Source organism: Parasteatoda tepidariorum, chromosome 3 (genome assembly GCF_043381705.1).
Source record: "Parasteatoda tepidariorum isolate YZ-2023 chromosome 3, CAS_Ptep_4.0, whole genome shotgun sequence".
Taxonomy (NCBI): domain Eukaryota; kingdom Metazoa; phylum Arthropoda; class Arachnida; order Araneae; family Theridiidae; genus Parasteatoda; species Parasteatoda tepidariorum.
Window position 1 is genome coordinate 35920606 of NC_092206.1, and position 24131 is coordinate 35944736.

The 24131-nt window shown below is 30.0% G+C and overlaps 1 protein-coding gene across 2 annotated transcripts; it reads right to left on the reverse strand.

Moving 5' to 3' along the window:
* Positions 1 to 416: 416 nt before the first annotated feature.
* On the reverse strand, positions 417 to 23578 carry LOC107447130 (zinc finger CCCH domain-containing protein 14-like). Of its 2 annotated transcripts, none has more exons than XM_071178491.1 (2): positions 23292 to 23578; positions 417 to 1034 (listed from the first exon to the last, which is right to left on the reverse strand). In XM_071178491.1, the coding sequence occupies exons 1-2, from the start codon at positions 23312 to 23314 to the stop codon at positions 653 to 655; spliced, it is 405 nt and encodes a 134-aa protein (XP_071034592.1). In that variant the 5' UTR covers positions 23315 to 23578; the 3' UTR covers positions 417 to 652. The 2 variants fall into 2 exon arrangements, with proteins under 2 accessions (XP_071034592.1, XP_042912450.1); XM_043056516.2 differs by lacking the exon at positions 23292 to 23578 and adding an exon at positions 6248 to 6529.
* Between the last annotated feature and the right edge of the window lie 553 nt (positions 23579 to 24131).

A 24131-nucleotide genomic window follows, 5' to 3' on the forward strand; every position in this document is an offset into this window, starting at 1 on the left:
TTAATTCAGATAAAATAAACACTATCCTTAAATTACTTGTTTTTATAAGAATAATATATAGCATTAAATAATTCTCAGACTTAAACTTATAGCACTGTTGCTTACGGGACATTATTTTATTTGATGAGTGCTAAAATAAGTAACAAACATCTAAGTAAGGCTCGGGAAATTTATTATTATTACAGTTCTGAATTAATATAATATATCCTAAGCAAAAATTCACTATACTGAATAATCTGTGCGTTTAAATTTGGCAAGAAAGTTAATCTTGAGCTAGGACAGATTAGCTAATAAACTCTTTTCACGATAAATGAATAAATACTGCAGTATCAAATCTTGCAATTGGAAAAAAAATTTAAATGAAGCAGTAAATCAGTAACAAAATAAATTTTTAAATAAATACAGTACAGAAAAAATAAGAATTAAAAAATTTATTGAAATCTTTAAAAAAGAAACTAACTTACTATACACATCTGGTTTTATATATTCTTCAATCTAATTCATACAACATTACTCAAATAACATTTCCCTCATTCATTGCAGAGACCGAGTACTCTTCCTTTCATCGCGTGCAAAGATGGATACGGAGTTTGATTTGTTAATTAAAATCGTGTTCTTTAAAATACCTATTTTACTCCCCAATTTTCTGCGTCTATGGTACATCTTTTTTTGCACCAACATCTTTATGTTTTACCCATTTATATGGATTAGGCTTTTGTTTTTCTAATTTCTCGAGCAGCAATCGGAAACTGTTGGGTTGCTCGTTCTCCTTGTTCTCGAAGAGTTCTATTTTTCTGCGACCAATGTGTCGGTAAATGCACTTCAGATTTCTGCATGCGGCATTATACTTGCAGGTTGGATGCTGGAAGTGGCACTTTTGACCCATGCGGCACTTCGGAAAAAATCGGCACCTGGGAGTTTGCTGAAGTTTCTCTGTTTCAGGATCTCTTTTCATACTCTTGCTGTTTTTAGCAGCAATATCTTCAACCGCTTTTCTCTTTATCTGTTGAAAGGGTCTAACAGGTGCAGAGATTCTGAAAAAAAAATAAACAATTAAATCAAAACACTTCATAAAAAAAGCAATGTATCAGCAATGGTGTTATTGAATTACGCCGTAAAAAATTTCAAAACTAATGGCGGTAAAAAGTACTGACACTCAGAGTAAAATATTTCACAGTAAAATATTTCGGGACAATATTTATATATTGCAAATTTTGCAATATTATTTACTGTAAAATCACTAAATCACCGTAATTAAATAAATAATTCTGTTAAATTATAGTGATTCCATAAACTAATGCATAAAATTTTATTAGAGGCGAAATAGTCTGTTGGTTTGGTAGGGCGTTGGAACCATGTCCGAGAAGCAGTGAGCTCTATCCCAGCCTAGCGAAGACTCCCCGTGTATAGCAAATGGCGACTGGTGCACTGCCGAGGCACTAAGTCCATCAAATTCCCATAACAAATCAATAACTCTGGACTTTAACAAATTGTTTTCTGATTTAGGTCAAAATTACGATCTGCGGATGTATGAATTGGTTCATCCTTTAACACAGGCTGTGACGGAAGTGTGGGGCTGAAGTCGTGTTCTTTGAAATAGATGGCGCCACTGAAAACAGGAAAACGCACCATATGCCTTGGTTGGTTTCACATAACACATTTGCTGGTATTTGGCAGGTGACATTAGAAACAATAAAAACATATAATTTTGCAGTAACAATGGATTTTACAGTAAAAATTTTGAAGATGATGCACTAAGGGTGCCAGTAATTTTTACCATAATTTATTTCAGATTTTTTTACAATGTACACAGCATTTCCAGTGTCCGCTTAGTTAATTCTACATGACACTTTTCTTGAACCCATTAGAGAAAAAATCACATATATGGAGTGGTTCAAAAACTGCATGATTCGAAAAAATTAACGACGTAAATTAATTTTAAGCATTCTTTTCTTAAAAATTTTGCTTTAATAATGGGAATTTTAAAGTAAGACTTTTGAATGAAAAAACTTAAGCTTAAGCAGCTTAAGTGGTATCTTGTTTCGCTTATAACCTGATATAACTTGACATCTGATGACTCCAAAAACTATGAGCCCATATTGAAAGTTTGAAAGTGAAAAATTTCACAGAAACAATTCAGCACATGATAGTTCATAAGCTCATGATAGTACATGAAATAAAGCACACAATGGTTGTTATACTGTGAAATTTTTTAAATTAAATTACGATATAAAGTACATCGTCTGTGCGTGCATCAGCAGTGTAATCCAAATTTAGCAATTTTTTATAAAAATGACCATATCTCCATAAATATTTAAGTCAGGCTTACGAAATTTTGGGTAATTATAGTAAACCAAATTAACTGTCACAAATTACAAAACTATTGCTATATTTTTTGGCACAGAATGATTAAAAACATTATTTTCGGTTTATAATATATTGTCTGTCCCTCAATCCTTTGAACTTCATTTACATGTAGGAGAAATTATAGGATCTAAACACTTCTAAAGTAATAAGATAATTTGATTATCCGTATCAACGAATAAGATAACTTTTTGAGGAACATGAAGAAAAAAATTATAAGTATAAAAGTGTTTCCATTATTCTGTTCACCCCCTGTAACTTCTTAAGATCATATATTGCATAATTGTAGGTTTTGGTAGTTTAAAAACATCTTGCATCCTGAAAATGGACGATATTTTTCAAATGAAGGAAAATAGCTCCTTAAAACTTTTTTTTTTCATTTTAGTATTAACCCTGTAATTTCAGTATACTTTCAGTGTGACATACTAAATATTATTAAAGAATGGTAAATTGGCTATTAATGGCCTAAAATCGAAAGAAAAACCATGAAAGTGGTAAAATGATGGAAAGGCAATTAATCGACGCAAAAAAAATTAAATTACTGAAAAAGAAGTAAAAATGCAAGCGAAATACCTAGCCAATATTATTAATGTATAATAAACATAAAACCAATATTTTAACAAAGAGGGATGGTTAGTACTAAACTTATCTATCAAAAAAGGACATAATCAAAAAAGGGCATCATCAAAAAAAATGCTGAAAATTTTTTTTTAAATTTGCAGAAAAGAACTGTCAGCTCAAGTATCAGCATGAAACTGTTTATTTCTCGTAAAAATACTGTTTATTTTTTCCTTCAAAAAAAGCGGATGCTTATTTGTTCACCAGATAAGTACTGTTATTTCTGAAAATTCTGTTATTTCAATAAAAACTTCTACGAAAAATGTATTCCTGCATTCTGGTCAGTGCATGCCAAGAGCATCATTCGTACGACCATTCTCCGTGACGCTGAGATTCGAACCTGGGTCATCTCAAATGGTCCTCTATGCTACCGGAGCATTAGGCATCTCAATATGAAGAAAATCTTATACTCTTTTCGTCTTAAAAAAGTTTTTGAAAAAATATATAAGTGTAAAAATGTTTAAATTATAGAGGCCTACCAGAATAAAAATGCATGGTAACTTAATGAGCCAAAAAATTTTATATTAAAGAAATACATTGCTAAAGTATGAATTTGAAAATAAAATTTGATCGCAGTTTTATTTATACGATGTTAATATCTTTAAATATTTCCTGAAAAATGAGAGCAAGTATTTTTCGATACTTCTCTACTAATTTCTATACTTAATTGTAAAATGATTTGAAAAAGAAAGAGTATTTATAAAGTGCGAAAAACTGCTTTGCAAATATACAGAGAATGTATGCAAAAATAACAGGAAGTTTTTACAGTGAGCGGATAACAGTTGAAAACAGAAACAGTTTCTTAAAAAGTTTTTTGTTCTGGGAAGTTAATCTTTACAGTATACGATAAATCTTTCAACTTAGGACTCACTTATTATTTACAGCCAAATTCGGAGCTAATAGTTCGTGAATCAATATATCGTGAAACATCGATAATTTTAATTTATAGCGAAAACGATATTTAAAATATATCCTAATGATATTTAGTACATACGAAAAATCTTAACATAAGCTAAATATTGATAAATATCAACACACGATGAATATCAAAAAGTATAAGCGCAAAAGTAATATCGACAAGCGATAATATCGTCACAAAATCAGTAAAACCCATCCGTGAAGATGAGAACCTTTTCCCTTACTACAGTATTCAACAGCCCAATGACATACATACGGCTATTCTTGCAGTACGTGATATATCAGTAAATTAGCGGTTATATCTGTATATATTTTACCTCTCTTTTACACCAGCATATTTTCTTTGAAATTTCTTTACATTATAACTGAATTTTGGAAAATAACTAAGATTGAATTTTTTTTTTTTAAATTAAAATCACATATTATATTAGTTAATTTTTCATTATCAATTACAAAAAAATCTAATTAAATTTGACGTAAGTTAATATTTTCTGACGTAATTGGATCAAAAATTTCTATCCATAAACAGCTAAATAAATGATCAAAGGGCTTAAATCCCCTTCTATATCTTAATATCACTGATTAAAAATTACTATTTTTTTTAAAAAAGATAAATTTGTAAAAAAATATTCATTTTTATAAGCTTTTAACCCATTAATTTTCTAAAGTAAAGAAACTATATTTTTTGAACGCAATGTAACCACTTTTTCTTACATCCATTTTCGCAAGTAAAATGAAGAAATTTTATTCCTAAAAAGATATTTGACAAAATTTTAACATCACCACATATTTTAAATAAAAAGTTAGTAACTGGGAACCATTTTACTGAAATAAGTACTAAACCAAATAAAAAGTAGTCAATGCGCGCAGTGCAGCAACTACAGGAGTGTCTACTATTGACTGTGACAAAACTATGTTATTTTATACAATTATAGCCAGAGAAAAAAATAAATCTCTTAACAAAAAATCGTCTTAAATTCTTTAACAAAATTCATATTAAAGAAGAAAAAATCATGCACTATTTTACTCCTCCAAAATATTAAAAATGACTTAATTTTCCTCTAATCCATATCAATAGATGTAATATATTTCATTCCCTTTATTAGGAAGAACAAAATAGGAAAATCTAAATTTGAATAGGTAATTCCTTCTCTGACAGACAATTTTCATTTAAATAACCTAAGTGCAAAAGAATACAGAAATTGCAGTACAAAAAACTTCTTAATGAATTAATGCACTCTATTCACAACAATTGTCATTTATAATCATTTTAATTATGAAATTTTAAATACAAAATTCTTCGGGGAGCATTAATGACGAATGATTTCTTCAAATAAATCTGACATTAAGTTAAAATTACATTAGTTAAAATCAAAAAGTCCTTACATTAAAATTAAATTGCATTATGCCACATTTATTTTGCTAAAAAAAGTATTAAAAAGGAGAGAGAAAGAGCTGAGACATTTAGAGTAATTCCTGTCTCTCCAATACAGGATAAACTAACTCCTGATACCACAGAATAAAATATTTTATAAAATAAATTAATAAGTACTTTAAATAATAAAATCTATTTTAGCAATCAACTTAGATATATAAAATTTCTTTAAAAACTGTTTGTTAGGTCAAAAATAAATAATTTAATCAACTAAATCTTATATTATTTAATCAAAATTACATTATATCGCATTTACTTCGCAAGAAAAGGTATTAAGAAAGACAGCAAGGAAAAACTGAGATATTTAGAGAGTAATTACTGGGGCTTCGTTGCAGAATCAACTGATTCCTGAGACCACAGAATAAAATTCATTAAAAAATATTTTAAATAATGAATTCCACATCATCAATAAACTTAATTAAGTTTAACTAAAAACCACATTCAGGAGAACAAAAACAAATTAGTATTAATTGGAAGAGTGGGAGAAATCAGATATTAAATGTAATTTCTGACATTTCAATGTAGAATCAATTAATTCCTGATACCACAAATTAAAATAATTTATAAAACAAATAAAATACTTTAAATACCAAAAACCATTTCATCCAAAAACTGAATTAAATTTAGAAAAACTTTTGAAGGAGTTCAAAAACAAATTATGAATCCTATAAATCTTCTATTAAATTAAAATTACATTAAGTAATATTTACTTTCCTAGTTTATTTTCAAATATATTTAACAATTTCAAATACTAAAAAAATTCAAATACTAAAACTTATTCAGACACGGATGAACCATAACCGTAACTCATATTTTTTTTCTAATTAGAACGTATTAAATAAAATGAAGATAAAAGAATGAAAAGCCTTAATTAATCAATGAATAAATCAAAGAAAAATAAGGTAAACTTACTTAATATCCTTGATCAGAGACATCGTTAATGATCCTAAGAGATCTGCGAAAAATCTTGATAAAAAATTCACTACACCAAACTTCAAGACTATAATCAAGCAACTACACTTTTCTACTAATACAACTATTAAGAACTAAGTCACGAACTCACAGTACAACACGGAAATGAATATTACAATTTTAAAGTAACAGTTATGTACATTTGCTACAACAATAGATAGATACCTCCCATTGGTCAAACCTGGACAGTGAATCATAACTGACTGTCACTCATGTCAAGTCGTAACCGCCCCCCCGCAATTCTTTTCCTGCAACATACAAACTATAAGAAATCATTCGGGGTATTATATACTTTGAAGCTCTTATCAATGATAATTACTCTTTGCAAGAATGACACGTCCTTGGGGCTAATTATGCGAAAGGAAAAGTGCAAAAAAGCTCAAAAAACATTACAGAATTTTGTCACAATCCCTTAAAATTTAAGTATTTCGTTCAAATATTTAAAAAAAAACCTTTATTATTAGAATTCAATTAAGTAGCATTGAATTTTGTGTAAAAATAAAAGTGAGTTATGGATTGTTTCATTGATGCAATTCATAAATGATATAAACCCTCAAAAAAAGTCTTCAAATGTACTATCTAAAAGTTCATCTCCAACATTAATATTTGTGTTTAAGAGAAATAATTTTTCGCAAATAAAATCTTAAAACACTTTTGATTTGATATTATTCTCCATCTTATTGAGAATGATCCTTTTTTTGATGTAATTAGAAATGTAATTTGTAGTTTTTAATGATAGCTTATATGGATAGGGGCAGTGTCAGTTTTGGTTTTTCCACTGACAACAGAAAGGCTCATGTCTGTTTGTAGACAGTGTGTTCCCTGAAGAAGTACTGTCTTCCAGGCACGCATATATTCTATTTTATTACATTTTACAGCTTCAAAATTTGTTTCAATATCTAAACTTATATGGATAATATCAGATACTAAGGAGACTAACAATTCTTAGTAATATCTTTAAAGTTATTTAAATGCATTTTTAATTATTTTTCATTTTGAGGTTTATTTTACATATTTTTTCCTTGCACTGAAAACGTGAATTTTATGGAAAAATAATGTGAAACTTTGAAACTGCTTACGGGCACCAAGAACATAAAATCGACCAAAATTTCAACTTTTTTTTCCAATTTAGTTCGATAGGTGGCACTTTTCTGAATCGATTAATATATAGTATGTGGTATTTTTGATTTTAATTTATGCAGAAAATTTAAAAAAACAAATGTAAACAAAAGTGCCACGCCCCCTCAATTTTGACATGTTATAGTTTTTTAGTATTTTAACTCTTGTATTTTATATTTTTTCTTAATTAAAATTTTTGCAATTTGTACTTGATAGTTTCTTCTAACTGCAACTCATCTTATTAACTTTAACTTCGACTGCAAATGTTTAAATCTTGCTTGTTTTGATATTTGATAATGTCTTGCTACACTTAAAAAACAGCGAAATTGTTGATAGATAGTTACATTTTGCTATCTTAATTCATTTTATTTTTGTTATATTGTTTTATTTAAATTGTTATGGCTCGTTCCAAGAAGTTTGGAAGGCAAAAATATACCGGAAATCAATTTGCTAAACCAAAAGACAACCACGATGCTATTGATCCCGAAACATGTACAAGTGCGTCTAAGAGGAAATGTTCAATTACACCTCAGTTAAACAATAGTGAGTGTAGTAAAAACATTCTAGTTGATTTGGAAATACTCTCTAATTTGTTAAATTCTTTTGTAATGTGCAAAAATTGCAACAACACTGAATGCATTACAGCTTCTGTAAGAGAAGAAAGCAGGAAAGATCTTGCTGTAGATTTGAATTTGATGTGTAATATTTGTGGTAATGCCGTAAGTTCCATGACATCAACTATTTCAAAACAATATTATGATGTTAATATTCGCATGGTGTATGGAATGAGGTGTATTGGGAAAGATAGAGGATCTGCAGAAACATTATGTGCAATATTAAATCTTCCACCACCACCTGCAAAGTTTCAGGATTACTCTAACTATATTACAGAAAATTTGAATGTTGTTTCTTCAAATTCAATGAAACAAGCCACCGAAGAAACTGTGATGCTTTCTAATAGCGGGCGAGATATAGCTGCAGCATTTGACGGGTCGTGGCAAAAGAGAGGACACACGTCATTAAATGGTGTTTTTACGGCCACATCTGTTGAAACTGGTAAAGTTCTTGACTTTGAATGTTTAACTAAATATTGTCCAAAATGTACTAAATTGTGTTGCACTCAAGGTGAATGTTTGAAAACCTATGAAGGGTCTAGTGGTGGAATGGAAGCAGCAGGCATATTGAAAATATTCGAACGTTCCGAAACAACACGAAGTGTTCGATATATGAATTATTTGGGAGATGGAGACTCGAAAGCGTTTCTCGCTGTGCAAGCAGCAAACTTTTATGGGCATGACTCTGTGGTAAATAAATTAGAATGCATAGGGCATGTTCAAAAGCGCATGGGAGCTCGCCTTCGAGCTCTGAAAATTAGTTACAAAACGAAAAAGTTGTCAGATGGGAAAAGTTTGTGTGGTCGTGGCAGACTTACTGATAACGAGATAAACTTGTTTCAGAAATATTATGGTTTAGCCATACGAAGAAATGTTGGTAAACCTGTTGAGGAAATGTCAAAGGCAGTCTGGGCAATTTTTTTTCATAAAATTTCAACAGATGCTTCACCGCACCATGGTCTCTGTCCGTCAGATTCCGATACATGGTGTGGATATAATAAAGCTGTATCATCTGAAAACTATGAGCATAAACACTCTCTCCCGGAGCCTGTAATGCATGCCATAAAGCCTGTGTTCAGAGCTTTAGCTGATGAGCGCTTGTTAAAAAAATGCACCCATGGCAAAACTCAAAATCCTAATGAGAGTTTTAACCATATCATATGGGAGCGTTTGCCCAAGACATCGTTCTCAACATTGAACACTCTGAAGTTCGGCGTTATGGATGCCGTCATTTGTTTCAATGACGGTACTTCTAAACGAGTTGATGTATTTAGACAAATAAACATTCAGCCAGGATTTTATATGGCACGGGCACTGGAACGAATTGACATTCGTCGAGTAAATGAAGCAGAACGTGCTATGAAACTGGCAACCAAAGAAGCCAGGATTTAAAAAAAGAAAGATATGAGATCCAACGAATCTCTCGCTATAAAAGACAAATCCGATTATGGTGCTGGAGCGTTTTGATTTGTTGAATTTCTTTTCTAAATTGAAAAATTGCTATTTATTCTTTTTTAAAAATTGTTTAATGTTTATGTACTTGTTATAATTTCTGTAGCGCCTTATCATATATGTATTAACATAAGGAATCTTTTTTTTTATTTATACTTATAAGATTAACTTTTTTTGATGCATATAAATTTTTTGTCGTAACATTTCATTCTATGAAAGTGCAAATTACATTAGAATGTTAACTAATTGATATGTCTTCAACATTTACCTGTATTTATTAAGATTTTATAGTTTTTTTAAGAAATCTTTTTGTCTTCGAAAGTGCCAATATTTGACGAGAAAATAAAATTGAATGTTGTGAGATTCCAGCTCTCTTAAAAACAAAAATTTAAAGAAAAAATTTATTTCATTTACTAATGTGAGTTCCTGGCTAGCATAAAAAGGTTATAAAGCTGCCTATATGTCATTGGAATAAAGTTTTAATGTAAATATTATAATGTTTTTCGTTTTTCACTGTTTTCTCAAAATGCATATTTTGACACTTTGGGTACACTTTTCTCAAAATCTGCTGTATGCAGAACTGCAAATTTTGGTACAGGATTTGTTTATGCATATATCTACATAGTAGACCTAAAATAATGAATATTTTCTAACATTTTTTTATTATTGAGCAAAAATTATGCTTAAAAAAATTGACGAAATACCCGAATCTATCTACAGAACATCCATTTGGCATTATTTTTTCAAATTTTAATCAAATATTTAGGTCTACTTTATAGAATCAACTGTTTTCTTCAAAATAAATGTTAATTTAGTGTAATATCTTCACTCAATTTTTCGCAAAGTGTACCTCCGTGAGATCCATTCATAAGATTTTTTTTTTACATTGATTTGAAATTATGCGAATTACAAACAATATATACATAGTTTTGTATTGGTTATTATGTTTTTGTATTGGTATTTAAACAATAATTAAGCACACAAAATATTAGAAAGCTAACATTGTTTGTTAAAATTTTATAAGGGAAAATTTCCTTTATTTTTGTTGTCGAGATGTTCCTGGTGCCCTTAAGGCAAAGTCAAATTTTTCATTAAATTTTTTTATTCTCTTCCAATTTTCTTCTTTTATTGGCGCATTCCATTTTCGCCACGAAAATAACTTTGTGGATAATACTATAGGCTACAAATGATTCAAGTAAAATATACAATTCCGAAAATTTTACCCTAGCAACTTTATCATTGAAACAATTTAGCTTAATTTTGAAATATTTGACGAAACATGCATAATAAAAACGAAACATAATTAAAAATGTACCAGGTTTCATGCAGTGAACATGAAAAAAAAGCATTATAAGTCTTTTTTATGCAATTGTCAGATTTTCATGCATTATAACTTAAGGGTTTTGTACTCTGACTTTGATTAAGTTGATTAATTAGCGCAAAAAAATAGTTAAGTTGTGAAATCTAACACAAAGTTAACTTTCATTAAATAACCTCACTTTTTTTAAATTCTATTTAGATTTTTGACCATGAAAATATGGGCCGCTATAGCGTTTAAAATATGTTCTTAGAAGTTTCGGTAGGAGTGCGGTCAAAAGTTGAGATAAGCTATAGAGAGTGTTAAATGAGGTCCAGTTGTAAATTGAAGAAATTATAAAAAACTCATATAGAAGAGAAAACTTTCTTTTTTAAAAGGGTTTGAGTTTTACAACACATCTAAAAAAATTAAAGAAAAGCGATTGTCTCATTCTTAAAATTGCTTATCTGTTAAAGGAATTCAATATAAGGAGGGAAATTCAATCACTTTGTTTCAGTCTCCTCAAGAATATCTTTTATTTTCTCAGAAATGAGTTAATTTAAATAAAAATTTCTCAGATCAACACCTGCGAACTGGCGATCACCCCCATAAGGTAGAAGATTGTTTGAGATAACATGCTTCGCTACATTATTATAAATCATTGTTATTGTCACACCTCTTATCATACCTAAGGCTAAAGACGCTTTCCATTCATATTAAAAGTACAAAAGGCTGTTTCCTGCTTCATAAATAAGAAAAATGTATTTAGTAATAACCCCCCAGACTGACTCGAATCATCTTTCTCAGTCCAAAGTAGTAAAGATGGATTCATGGACAAAGGATTGTAAAATACATACTTTTCTCAATCTAGAATTGTGAAGCACCAATTTCCTTACCTATCAAAGTAAAGAAAAATGTCCTCTCTATTTTCATAAATAGTTTTTTTTTTCCGAATATGAAATTTGAGTTCCCCTTACTTTACGCCCGTCTTATTATACCTAAAATTACAATTTTTTTTTTTTGTAAGTTGTATTCTTTAAAACCTCTGAACGCTTTTTTTGATTAGAATACAAATTAATAATTTTAGAAAATCTTTAGTAATTTTACCAAATAATTCTATGCTTATCTATCTCATGCTATTTATGAAACCATTTTTTTTTTCATTATTTTATTATAATTTATAGATTTTAATGCTAGTTTCCTTTAATTTTAGTTATTTCGTTTAATTTACATGTAATATAATTTTTCTTATTTATAGTGATTTTCATCAACATTTTATAGAAAATTTAAGGGAATTTTCAGTTTTTTTACCGTTAAAAGTTTTCATTATAGTTTCAAGTTATTCATTTATCAATACAGTCTTAATTTATTTATTCGTTTATTTACATTTAAACTACTATTTTATTAAAAACACATTTGTGAATATTAGGATTATATTTGAATTTGTTTTATTTTTCAATCACAAATATGTGTGAAAATTAACTAGATGCATAAATCTTATAAGAATGATTTCGTCATTTGTAAATATGAGGGAAATCTGTTGATAAACAATAATAAGGTTTATATAATCAATGTTCTCACAAAATGCATTAATAATTATTAAAAATAGGCATGGAAATCGAGAAACAAAGCATTTATATCATTTATTGAAATCGGGAGCCTTATCTCTTTACAGGAAGGGTTTATTAAATGAGAACTTTTTGAAAGAGCCTTTTTTAGCTTCAAGAATATGAAACATCAAAAATCAGACTTTCAATAGTTTCGCAGTATTTACATCACAGTATATGTCATGTCCCACAAAAGATTTTATTAATTGAAAATTTTTCTTGTTAAAAAACAAAAAATTACTCTTAAACTTTAAAAATGCTTAGATTCTACGTGCAAAATGTTTTCTATGAGTAAGGATTCTTGACACTCAAAATGAGTAGCAATACCCCAATAGTTCAGGCAAGGAGGTGATTTTAATATAACTTCAGGCCATGTCTCCTAAACTAATGTAATGAATTTAAAAAGTTTTACCTTCTCCCAATATAAGGTGCAATCAAAATCTAGAACTTACTGGGAGGACGGGGAGAATTACACTTTACTATCTAGAAAAAAGCCATGTTTTTCCGATATATTATTTTACATTTCATCGAATGAAATATCAATCCACGTCGATACAACTAATAAATCAGAAGCTATAAAAGCTTTTGTGGTTAAATACATTGCTGTGCAGACGAAAATAGTTTTAGATCCTGTGGATTCTTTTAGAATTAATTGAATCTGATAAAACGAATTCAAATGAAATCAAGATCAGTTTATTGTTAACAGTTTTAGGAATATTTAATACCTTATTTTGAACATATTCCCTTTTCGGTACATCGAATTGCTGAAACCGAATATGATGATAACCTGTAAGATGCATAGTTTGAATGTAATTTTATTTCAAACAGCATAAATTTTGATTTGTACCTATTTATATATTTGACATTGCTATCTAAGCACTTAAGTACTTTTGATGTTCCTATATAATTACCAAAAGTATTTGTACTATACATTTTAAGTTACCTATAAAGAAATGTAGAATCGCAAAAGGGTGTAAGTTAAAACCTTTTCGCAAATTAAATCATTTTAACACTTAAAACTTCTAAATTATTAATACTACTAATTTGGTTTCGATCTCTGTCAATTTAGAGGGAAAAAATACTTATAATCATATATATTGATTCACGTATTTAGTGGTGACAAACAAGTCAATATGCATACGTACAAAACAGTACTTTTTATCGATGAAAAATTTTGAACAACTACTAATAGTTCTATAAACTTTATTGAGGTTTTATTTGATTCGGAGAAACAGAAATAAGGAAAAAAAGAGAAGGTCTCCCATCATATAAAAAAAATTTAAAAGTTACATATAATAAACGTAACTAATTTTTATTTTCTATTTTGCTATTAACTCTGCTCTGAGGTAACTAGGGTAAGTCTTGGTTTAAGAAAATAAGAGGTATATTAGAAATTTCAGAAAACATAAAAAGCGATGACTGGATGGAATGTGTAACATGTATGTGATTTTTTTTTAAAGTGATTGATTAAATCTGCTCATTAAATTTTATTGGCTACATTCATTTTTACTTATTTTCAAGATAAAATTCATTCATTACAGCCTATTGTTAGTTTTTCATATCAACTGCATGAAGTGTGTTATTTTCTAAAAATTAAATTCACTTCTCCCATTGCTGTATTAGGTGATCATCTCCCCTCGACATTAAGAAGTGACCACTTTTTAAAATTGCTTTCAAACAATTTTTTCTGATTTTTTGTTCACAATATTTCACTATTTTTTACACAATATATGTTGAATAAATGTATTAGAATTGAAACTAAGCATAAACATTTCTTCTATCTCTGTTCTTAATATTTTTTACTTCGGTTTGAACTATATCCAAGACCTACCCTATAAAAAGTACTAATTTATAATTGCATTATTTAGTATTTGAATGAAAATATACTCCAAATGCAATGAACTAAAAGGAGAATTGAACCTGCTTATTGTTCAGGTAACATCAGGAAAACATGGTTTAATAGTTAAAATTGAGACAACAGGCAGAATAAGAGAGGGTACTAATTATCAAGTGATTATTCAATTTACTGATCTAAGTTAAATAGGAGTAAATACTTGTATTTTAATTGGGTAGAACAATACGCAGAATAATCAGTAATCACTAGTTCCTTTTATTTTCTATTGACGCATAATTCTTAAAGAGTCTTCTACCCCTGTTGTAAAAAATATAGTTTTTTATTTCTTATTTTGAATGAATGAATAAACATTAAAAATAAGGGTAGGTGATCTCTAAGCCTCTCCGGTTAGTATGGTGACTGTCATACCATGAATAATTAGAAAATAAGCTTTGAAATAGAAAGGGGGAAATAGGGTTTCTTTTTGTTTTCAATATAGTAACAAAATTGTTCAACTGATTGTTCGCATTTTTTTTCTTACTTAAATTGACTTCTTTCAAATGTATGTAAAAGTCGTTATAAATGAAAATTTCCCAAGTTTTTATTCTTGATAAAATCATAAAAGTTGATTAAATTCTTTGTGTTTGCCAAATTTTTCCGTAAACAAGTTTAACAGTAATGTGTTTTTTCTTTTCCTTTTTTGTATAGCCCCATACAAATAAAAGTAACCTACAAATCGCGAATACAATTTCGTAAATTTGATGATTTTTATGTGAGTTATTATCCCATGAATTTCCTGTGAATTTCTATCCGTAGCTGTGTGAAACATCTAACTTTTTTGCAGTTTGTATGCTTGTTGAAATTCAAAATGTATCAAAAATTCTGAACTCTTAATGGAGCATTCAAAATTTTCAAACAGCACATTTCATAAACATTTATAGTCTGTTTTGTGTTAAATTTTATAAAACTGTTAAAGTTTTTTTAGCAATATAAATATTTCAAAATCTGCTTCCATTATTCTTTATAAAAAAATATTATATTAATATATTAATTGCTGCGTTTTAATACTTTTTTTTAAAAAAACTAAAAAACATAAAAACTCAAATCATGGAATTTTTTTCTTCCCTTGAAGTAACATTTGAAAAAATTGAAATTCCAACTTCCACTACTCAAATTTCCTACACTAGAGTTTGGTGTGAATTGGATAAGGAATTTTTATACTTTTAAAACAAGTAACTTAAAGAGATTTGGATAATTATAAAACTGAGATTTCATTCATTGTTAAATAACAACAAAGCATAATATTAACTCATTGATTGATTTCCCAATGAATATGTAACATTAAAAAATTCATCTATTTTAATTCAGATAAAATAAACACTATCCTTAAATTACGTGTTTTTATAAGAATAATATATAGCATTAAATAAATCTCAGACTTTAACTTATAGCACTGTTGCTTACGGGACATTTTTTAATTTGACGAGTGCTAAAATAAGTAACAAACATCTATGCAAGGCTCGGGAAATTTATTATTATTACAGTTCTGAATTAGTATAATATATCCTAAGCAAAAATTCACTAGACTGAATAATCTGTGTGTTTAAATGTGGCAAGAACGTTAATCTTGCGCTAGAAGACATTAGCTAATAAACTCTTTTCACGATAAATGAATAAGTACTGCAGTATCAAATCTTGCAATCGGAAAAAAAAATTAAATAAAGCAATAAATCAGAAATAAAATAAATTTTTAAATAACCACAGTACAAAAAAAATTAGAATTAAAAAATTTATTGAAATCTTTAAAAAAGAAACTAACTTACTATACACATCTGATTTTATATATTCTACAATCTAATTCAAACAACATTACTCAAATAACATTTCCATCATTCATTGCAGAGACCGAGTACTCTTCCTTTCATCGCGTGCAAAGATGGATACGGGATTTGATTTGTTAATTAAAATCGCGTTCTTTAAAATGCCTATTTTACTCCCCAATTTTCTGCGTCTATGGTACATCTTTTTTTGCACCAACATCTTTAGGTTTTACCCATTTGTATGGATTAGGCTTTTGTTTGTCTAATTTCTCGAGCAGCAATCGAAAACTGTTGGGTTGCTCGTTCTCCTTGATCTCGAAGAGCTCTATTTTTCTGGGACCAATGTGTCGGTAAATGCACTTCAGATTTTTGCATGCGGCATTATACCTGCAGGTTGGATGCTGGAAGTGGCACTTTTGACCCATGCGGCACTTCGGAAAAAATCGGCACCTGGGAGTTTGTTGAAGTTTCTCTGTTTCAGGATCTCTTTTCATACTCTTGCTGTTTTTAGTAGCAATATCTTCAACCGCTTTTCTCTTTATCTGTTGAAAGGGTCTAACGGGTGCAGAGATTCTGAAAAAAAANTTTGACCCATGCGGCACTTCGGAAAAAATCGGCACCTGGGAGTGTGCTGAAGCTTCTCTGTTTCAGGATCTCTTTTCATACTCTTGCTGTTTTTAGTAGCAATATCTTCGACCGCTTTTCTCTTTATCTGATGAAAGGGTCTAACGGGTGCAGAGATTCTGAAAAAAACATATAAGCAATTAAATCATAACACTTCATAAAAAATAATGTATCAACAATGGTATTATTAAATTACGCTGCAAAAAATTCTGAAACTAATGGCGGTAAAAAGTACTGGCATTCAGAGTGCTGGTGCGTTTCACAGTAAAATATTTCGGGACAATATTGATATATTGCAAATTTTGCAATAATATTTACTGTAAAATCACTAAATCACCGTAATTAAATATATAATTCTGTTAAATTAAAGTGATTCCATAAACTAATGCATAAAATTATATTAGAGGCGAAATAGTCTGTTGGTTTGGTAGGGCGTTGGAACCATGTCCGAGAAGCAGTGGGCTTTATCCCAGACTAGCGAAGTCTCCCCGTGTATAGTAAATGGCGACTGGTGCACTGCCGGGGCACTAAGTCCTCCAAATTCCCATAACAAATCAATAACTCTGGACTCTAACTAATCGCTTTCTGATTTAGGTCAAAATTACGATCCGTGGATGTATGAATTGGTTCATCCTTTAACACCAGCTGTGACGGAAGTGTGGGGCTGAAGTCGTGTTCTTTGAAATAGATGGCGCCACTGAAAACAGGAAAACGCACCATATGCCTTGGTTAGTTTCACATAACACATTTACTGGTATTTGGCAGGTGGCATTAGAAACAATAAAAACATATAATTTTGCAGTAACAATGGATTTTACAGTAAAATGGATTTTGAAGATGATGCACCAAGGGTGCCAGTAATTTTTTCAGAATTTTTTACAATGTACGCAGCATTTCCAGTGTCCGCTTAGTTAATTCTATTTATAAAAAAAAATTTTTGAATTTGCAGAAAAGCACTGTCAGCTCAAGTATCAGCATAAAACTGTTTATCTCTCGTAAAAATACTGCTGTTTTTTTTTCCTTCAAATAAACGGGTGCTTGTTTTTTTACCTGATAAGTACTGTTATTTCTGAAAATTCTGTTATTTCAATAAGAACTTCTACGAAAAATGTATGCCTGCATTGTGGTCAGTGCATGCCGAGAGCACCATTCGCACGACCATTCTCCGCGATGCTGAGATTCGAGCCTGGGTCATCTCAAATGATCCTCTATGCTAACACTTTTATTTATAAGCAGTTGCGTTCAAGTATAATGGGATTAAATCCCTTTCTATATTTTAATGTCTCTGTTAAAAATTACCATATTTTTCAAAAAAAGATTTATTTGCAAGAAAAAAAAATTCTATAAGCATTTGACTCAATTTTTCGAAGTTAAAAGTGCGTAACGTAATCACTTTTTTTCTATCCATTTTCGCAAGTAAAATAAAGAAAGTTTATTCACAAAAAAAAATATTTGACAAAATATTAACATTACCAGATATTTAAAATAACAAAACTATTGGGTCATCTCAAAGGGTCCTCTATGCTACCGGAGCCCTAGGCATCTCAATATGAAGAAATTCTTAAACTGTTTTCATCTTATATATTATTTCAATAACTAGTTTAAGCGTAAAAAAGTTTAAACTATAGAAGCCTACCAGAATAAAAATGTATGGTAACTTGCCATAAAATTTTATTTTAAAGAAATATATAGTTAAAGTATCGATTTAAAAATAAAATTGGATCGCAGTGTTATTTATACGATGTTAATATCATTAAATATTTCCTGAAAAATAAGAGCAAGTATTTTTCGATACTTCTCTACCACTTTCCATACTTAATCGTAAAATGATTTGTAAAAGAAAGAGTAATTATACAGTGCGAAAAACTGCTTTGCAAATATACAGAGAATGTATGCAAAAACAACAGGAAGTTTTTACAGTGAGCAGATAACAGTTGAAAACAGAAGCAGTTTCTTAAACAGTTTCTAGTCCTGTTAAAAATAAATTTTTGTTCTGTAAAGTTAATCTTTACAGTGTACGATAAATCTTTCAACTTAGGACTCACTTATTATTTACAGCCAAATTCGGAGCTAATAGTTCGTGTATCAATACATATATAGTGAAACATCGATAATTTTAGTTCATAGCGAAAACAATATTTAAAATATATTCTAACGATATTTAGTATGTACGAAAAATCTTAACATAAGCTAAATATTGATAAATATCAACACACGATGAATATCAAAAAGTATAAGCGCAAAAGAAATATCGACAAACGATAATATCGTCACATAATCAGTAAAACCCATCCGTGAAGATGAGAACCTTTTCCTTCACTACAGTATTTCACAGCCCAAGGACATACATAGGGCTATTCCTGTAGTACGTGATATATCAGTAAATTAGTGGTTATATCTGTATATATTTTACCTCTCTTTCCCTCGTGTCCCTTAGAATTCGAACGAGCCAACTAAGTAATTCGAGAACGAATACTCGCAGTGAAACAACGGCCGAGAGTCTATTTCCTGCATCGAATTCTTAAAAGGTCTACCATTTAACACCAAGGTCAAGCTTTATAACACCTGCTCTGCACCCCTTCGTGGTACGAGGGAGTAACACCTTCGGGTGGCTAACGCAGACAGAGGGGACGGTAGACCGAAAACAGCTCACCTGGCTTCGATTTTCGATTGGTTGATTCTTCAAAGAAATTTTTCATTTTTTCAATACTTCAAGTATTTACACTTAGATCGCTCGAGCGACGAAATCGGAGCTTGGGAGCCGTAGTTGAGACTAACTTAGAAACTTGATTGAAATCATTTTGGACTTCAAGGACCCATTATGAGCGAGAGTGATCTTGAGGAAGGGGATTCTATCCCGGAGGACCTCGAAGAGTCGTTTGATCTTTCTCGGAAAGAGTAGTCCAAAAAGGCACAAGAGCTTAATAAAGTATTCCTAGGATTCATCAGCCAACACGTAAACAAAAAACTGGATGTTACGAAAATGATTGAACTAAGAAAAATTGCAATGGACTACAACGACTTATTTCTAAATCAAAGTGAAGTATTAGCGTACACTAAGAGGCTTCAGGATGAAGCACAAGGAGCTTTAAATAATGTAATCTGCAAAAATTCTGAAAAGATGAAAAGGACTTATGCTGAAATTACAAAGAGCAGCAACAGTAAAGGAGCCCCCAATGTAAAGCCAGACCATGTGATAGTCGTGCGCCCAATAGCGCCTTGCTCCTCTGAGGAAACGGAAAAGTCACTTAAGGAAAGGATTGACCCAACTGAGCTTCGAGTTGGAATTAAAGGAATTAAAAGAAGGCGGTATAGCAATCAGAACGTTGACTAAGAGTGATGCAAAGAAAATCAAAGAAGAATTTGAAGAGCAGGGTCTGGATAAGGATTTTAAATGTCAAATCCCAGCCATGAGACTCCCTAGAGTCATTTTATTTGATATAGATGAGACAATTAGTAAAGAAGAGCTCAAAGAAAAATTAGGAGATCAGAACAGTGAAATGGTTGATGGGAAATTTGAAGTTTGTTTCTCCATCAATGGCAAACAAGGGAAACACTGGGTGATCCAAACAGACCCTAGCGTCTTCAAGAAAATTATGAGTAGGACAAAACTTAAAATTGGTTAGTCCGTCCATCGAGCCAAAGAATACCTAAGACCACTAAGATGTTACAAGTGTAACACATACTGGCACATGGCTAAAGATTGTTTGAACAATGAAAACTGCGCAAACTGCGGCGAAGAGGGGCATAAGATGAACGAGTGCATAAAGAAAAGTAAATGTGTGAATTGCGACTTCGCAAACAAAAAATACGGCTCCAAATTAAATGTTAATCACACAGCAAGACAAAGATCGTGTCCATCCAACCAAAGAGCGATTGCAGTATTAAGAACAAGAATTTCATATTGATCATTCCCCAAACTTTGTGAGCTGAAATATGGCGTCCTCCACCCTTTCCGGGTGCTCTCAATTTGTATTTGTATTTCAATTGTAATTTATATTTTACTTCATTTTATTTGTAAGACCGACAGGTTGTCAGTCATCCTTTTGATTAAATTTTAAATAAAGTTCAGAATGGTTTCAGAACCTTCCAGTCAGAGGATGCCTCGATGGGTCGTGGCATGGCGGTCGTCTCTCGGTGCAACACCCCTAGTGAGTCGTTCGCAGCCGAACATGGCACCGCCGCACCCGTCTCGGGCTTGTCCCTTCGGTCTCCTCTGTCCGTCGAACGAAAGTGTTACTCTTGTCGGGCGTGACTCGGGGCCATGGAACCACGTGTCCATGCACCACCGGGTCCTCTGACTGATTCGAGGATTGCAGTAACGATAGTCACCATGTATTACCCGTATGCCCCTTTTGGAGCGGGGTAGAGACCTCCTTTTACCTCTCTTTTACACCAGCATATTTTCTTTGAAATTTAACTGAATAACTGAATTTTGGAAAATAACTATGATGGAAAATTTTATTTTTTAAAAATTAAAATCACATATTATATTATTTAATTTTTCATTATCAATTACAAAAAGATCTCATTAAATTTGACGTAAGTTAATATTTTCAGACGTAATTGGATCAAAAGTTTCTATTCATAAGCAGCTAAATAAATGATCAAAGGGCTTAAGTCCCCATCTATATCTTAATGTCACTGATTAAAAATTATTGTTTTTCTGTACTGTATTAACTACTGTAAAATTACTGTAATAGTAAAGAAACTATATTTTTTGAACGCAATGTAACCACTTTTTCTTATATCCATTTTCGCAAGTGAAATGAAGAAATTTTATTCCTAAAAAGATATTTGACAAATTTTTAACATCACCACATATTTTAAATAACAAAATTAATTCTGAAGCTAGTAACTTTGAACCATTTTCCTGAAATAAGTACTAAACCAAATAAAAAGTAGTCAATGCGCGCATTGCAGCAACTACAGGAGTGCCTACTATTGACTGTGACAAAACTATGTTATTTTATACAATCATAGGCGGAGAAAAAAATAAATCCCTTAACAAACCGTCGTCCTAAATTGTTTAACAAAATTCATATTAAAGAAAAAAAATCATGCACTATTTTACTCCTCCAAAATATTAAAAATGACTTCCTCTATTTCCTAAATGTTCCAAATAATCTATATCAATAGATGCAATATATTTCATTCCCTTCATTAGGGGAAACAAAATAGGAAAATCTAAATTTGAATAGGTAATTTCTTCTCTGTCAGAAAATTTTCATTTAAATAACCTAAGTGCAAAAGAATACGGAAATTGCAGTATAAAAAACTTCTTAATGAATTAATGCTCTCTATTCAAAACAATTGCCATTTATAATCATTTTAATTATGAAATTTTAAATAAAAACTTCTTCTGGGAGCATTAATGACGAATGATTTCATCAAATAAATCTGACATTAAGTTAAAATTGCATTGTGTCATATTTACTTCGCTGAAAAAAAGCATTAAAAGAGAGAGAGGAAGAACTGAAATATTTAGAGTAATTTCAGTCGCTTCAATACAGAATCAATTGATTACTGATACCGCAGAATAAAATATTTTATAAAACAAATTAACAAATATTATAACTAACAAAATACATTTAAGTATTTAACTACAGAAAATTTAATTCAAAAACACTTCATGGAGTACAAAAACAAATCATTTAATCAAAAAATCCTTACATTGAAATTAAATTGCATTTGTCACATTTATTTTGCTAAAAAAAAGTATTAAAAAGGAGAGAGAAAGAACTGAGACATTTAGAGTAATTCCTGTCTCTCCAATACAGGATAAACTGATTCCTGATACCACAGAATAAAATATTTTATAAAATAAATTAATAAGTACTTTAAATAATCAAATCCATTTTAGCTATCAACTTAGTTAAATAAAATTTCTTCAAAATCTGTTTGTTAGGTCAAAAATAAATAATTTAATCAACTAAATCTTATATTATTCAATCAAAATTACATTATATCGCATTTACTTCGCAAGAAAAATTATTCAAAAAGACAGCAAGGAAAAACTGAGATATTTAGAGTAATTTTTGGGGCTTCGTTGCAGAATCAACTGAGTCCTGAGACCACAGAATAAAATTGATTAAAAAATATTTCAAATAACGAAATCCACATCATCAATAAAAACCACTTTCAAGAGAACAAAAACAAATTAGTATTAATAGGAAGAGTGGGAGAAATCAGATATTAAATGTAATTTCTGACATTTCAATGCAGAATCAATTAATTCCTGATACCACAAATTAAAATAATTTATAAAACAAATAAAATACTTTAAATACCAAAAACCATTTCATCCATAAACTGAATTAAACTTAGAAAAACTTTTGGAGGAGTTCAAAAACAAATTATTAAATCAAATAAATCTTACATTAAATTAAAATTACATTAAGTCATATTTACTTTCCTAGTTTATTTTCAAACATATTCAACAATTTTAAATACTAGAAAATTTCAAATACTAAAACTTATTCAGACACAGATGAACCATAAGAAACATTTTTTTTCTAATTATAACGCCTTATTTAATCAATAAGTAAACTAATCAATTATTAATGAAGCCCTAATTAATCAATAAATAAATCAGTAAAAAATAACGAAAAACTTACTTAATATCCTTGAGCAAAGACATCGTTAGACATCCTGCGTTAATGCGTTTTCCACAAAATCTTCAATCGAAATCTTAAAAAAATCACTAAACCAAGTAAAGTAACTACACTTTTCTGCAAATCACTAACTCAACGAACTAAATCACTAACTCTACGTACAGCACCGAAATTAAGACTACAACTTTAAAGTAACAGTTATGTACTTTTGCTGCAACAATAGATAGATACCTCCCATTGGTCAAACCTGGACACTAAATCATAAATATTGTCATTCGTGTCAAGTCATAACCCCCCCCCCAAACACACACACAGTTCTTTTCACGCAAGATACAAACTATAAGAAATCATTCAGGGTATTATATACTTTGAAGCTCTTATCAATGATAATTACTCTTTGCAAGAATGACATATCTTTGGGGCTAATTATGCCAAAAGGAAAGTACAAAAAAGCTCAAAAAACATTACAGAATTTTGTCACAATCCTTTAAAATTTCAATATTTGGTTCAAATATTTAAAAAAAAAACAGTTATTATTAGAATTCAATTAAGCAGCATTGAATATTTGCGTAAAAATAAAATTAAGTTACGGATTGTTTCATTGAAGCAATTTATAAATTATATAAACCTTCAAAAAAAGTCTTCAAATGTACTATCTAAAAGTTCATCTCCAACATTAATATTTGTGTTTAAAAGATATAATTTTTGCGAATAAAATCTTAAATCACCTTTGATTTGATATTATTCTCCGTCTTATTGAAAATGATCTCTTTTTTTTAATGTAATTTGTAATTTTCTAAGATAGCTTAAATGTATCGCGGCAGTGTCAGTTTTGGTTTTTCC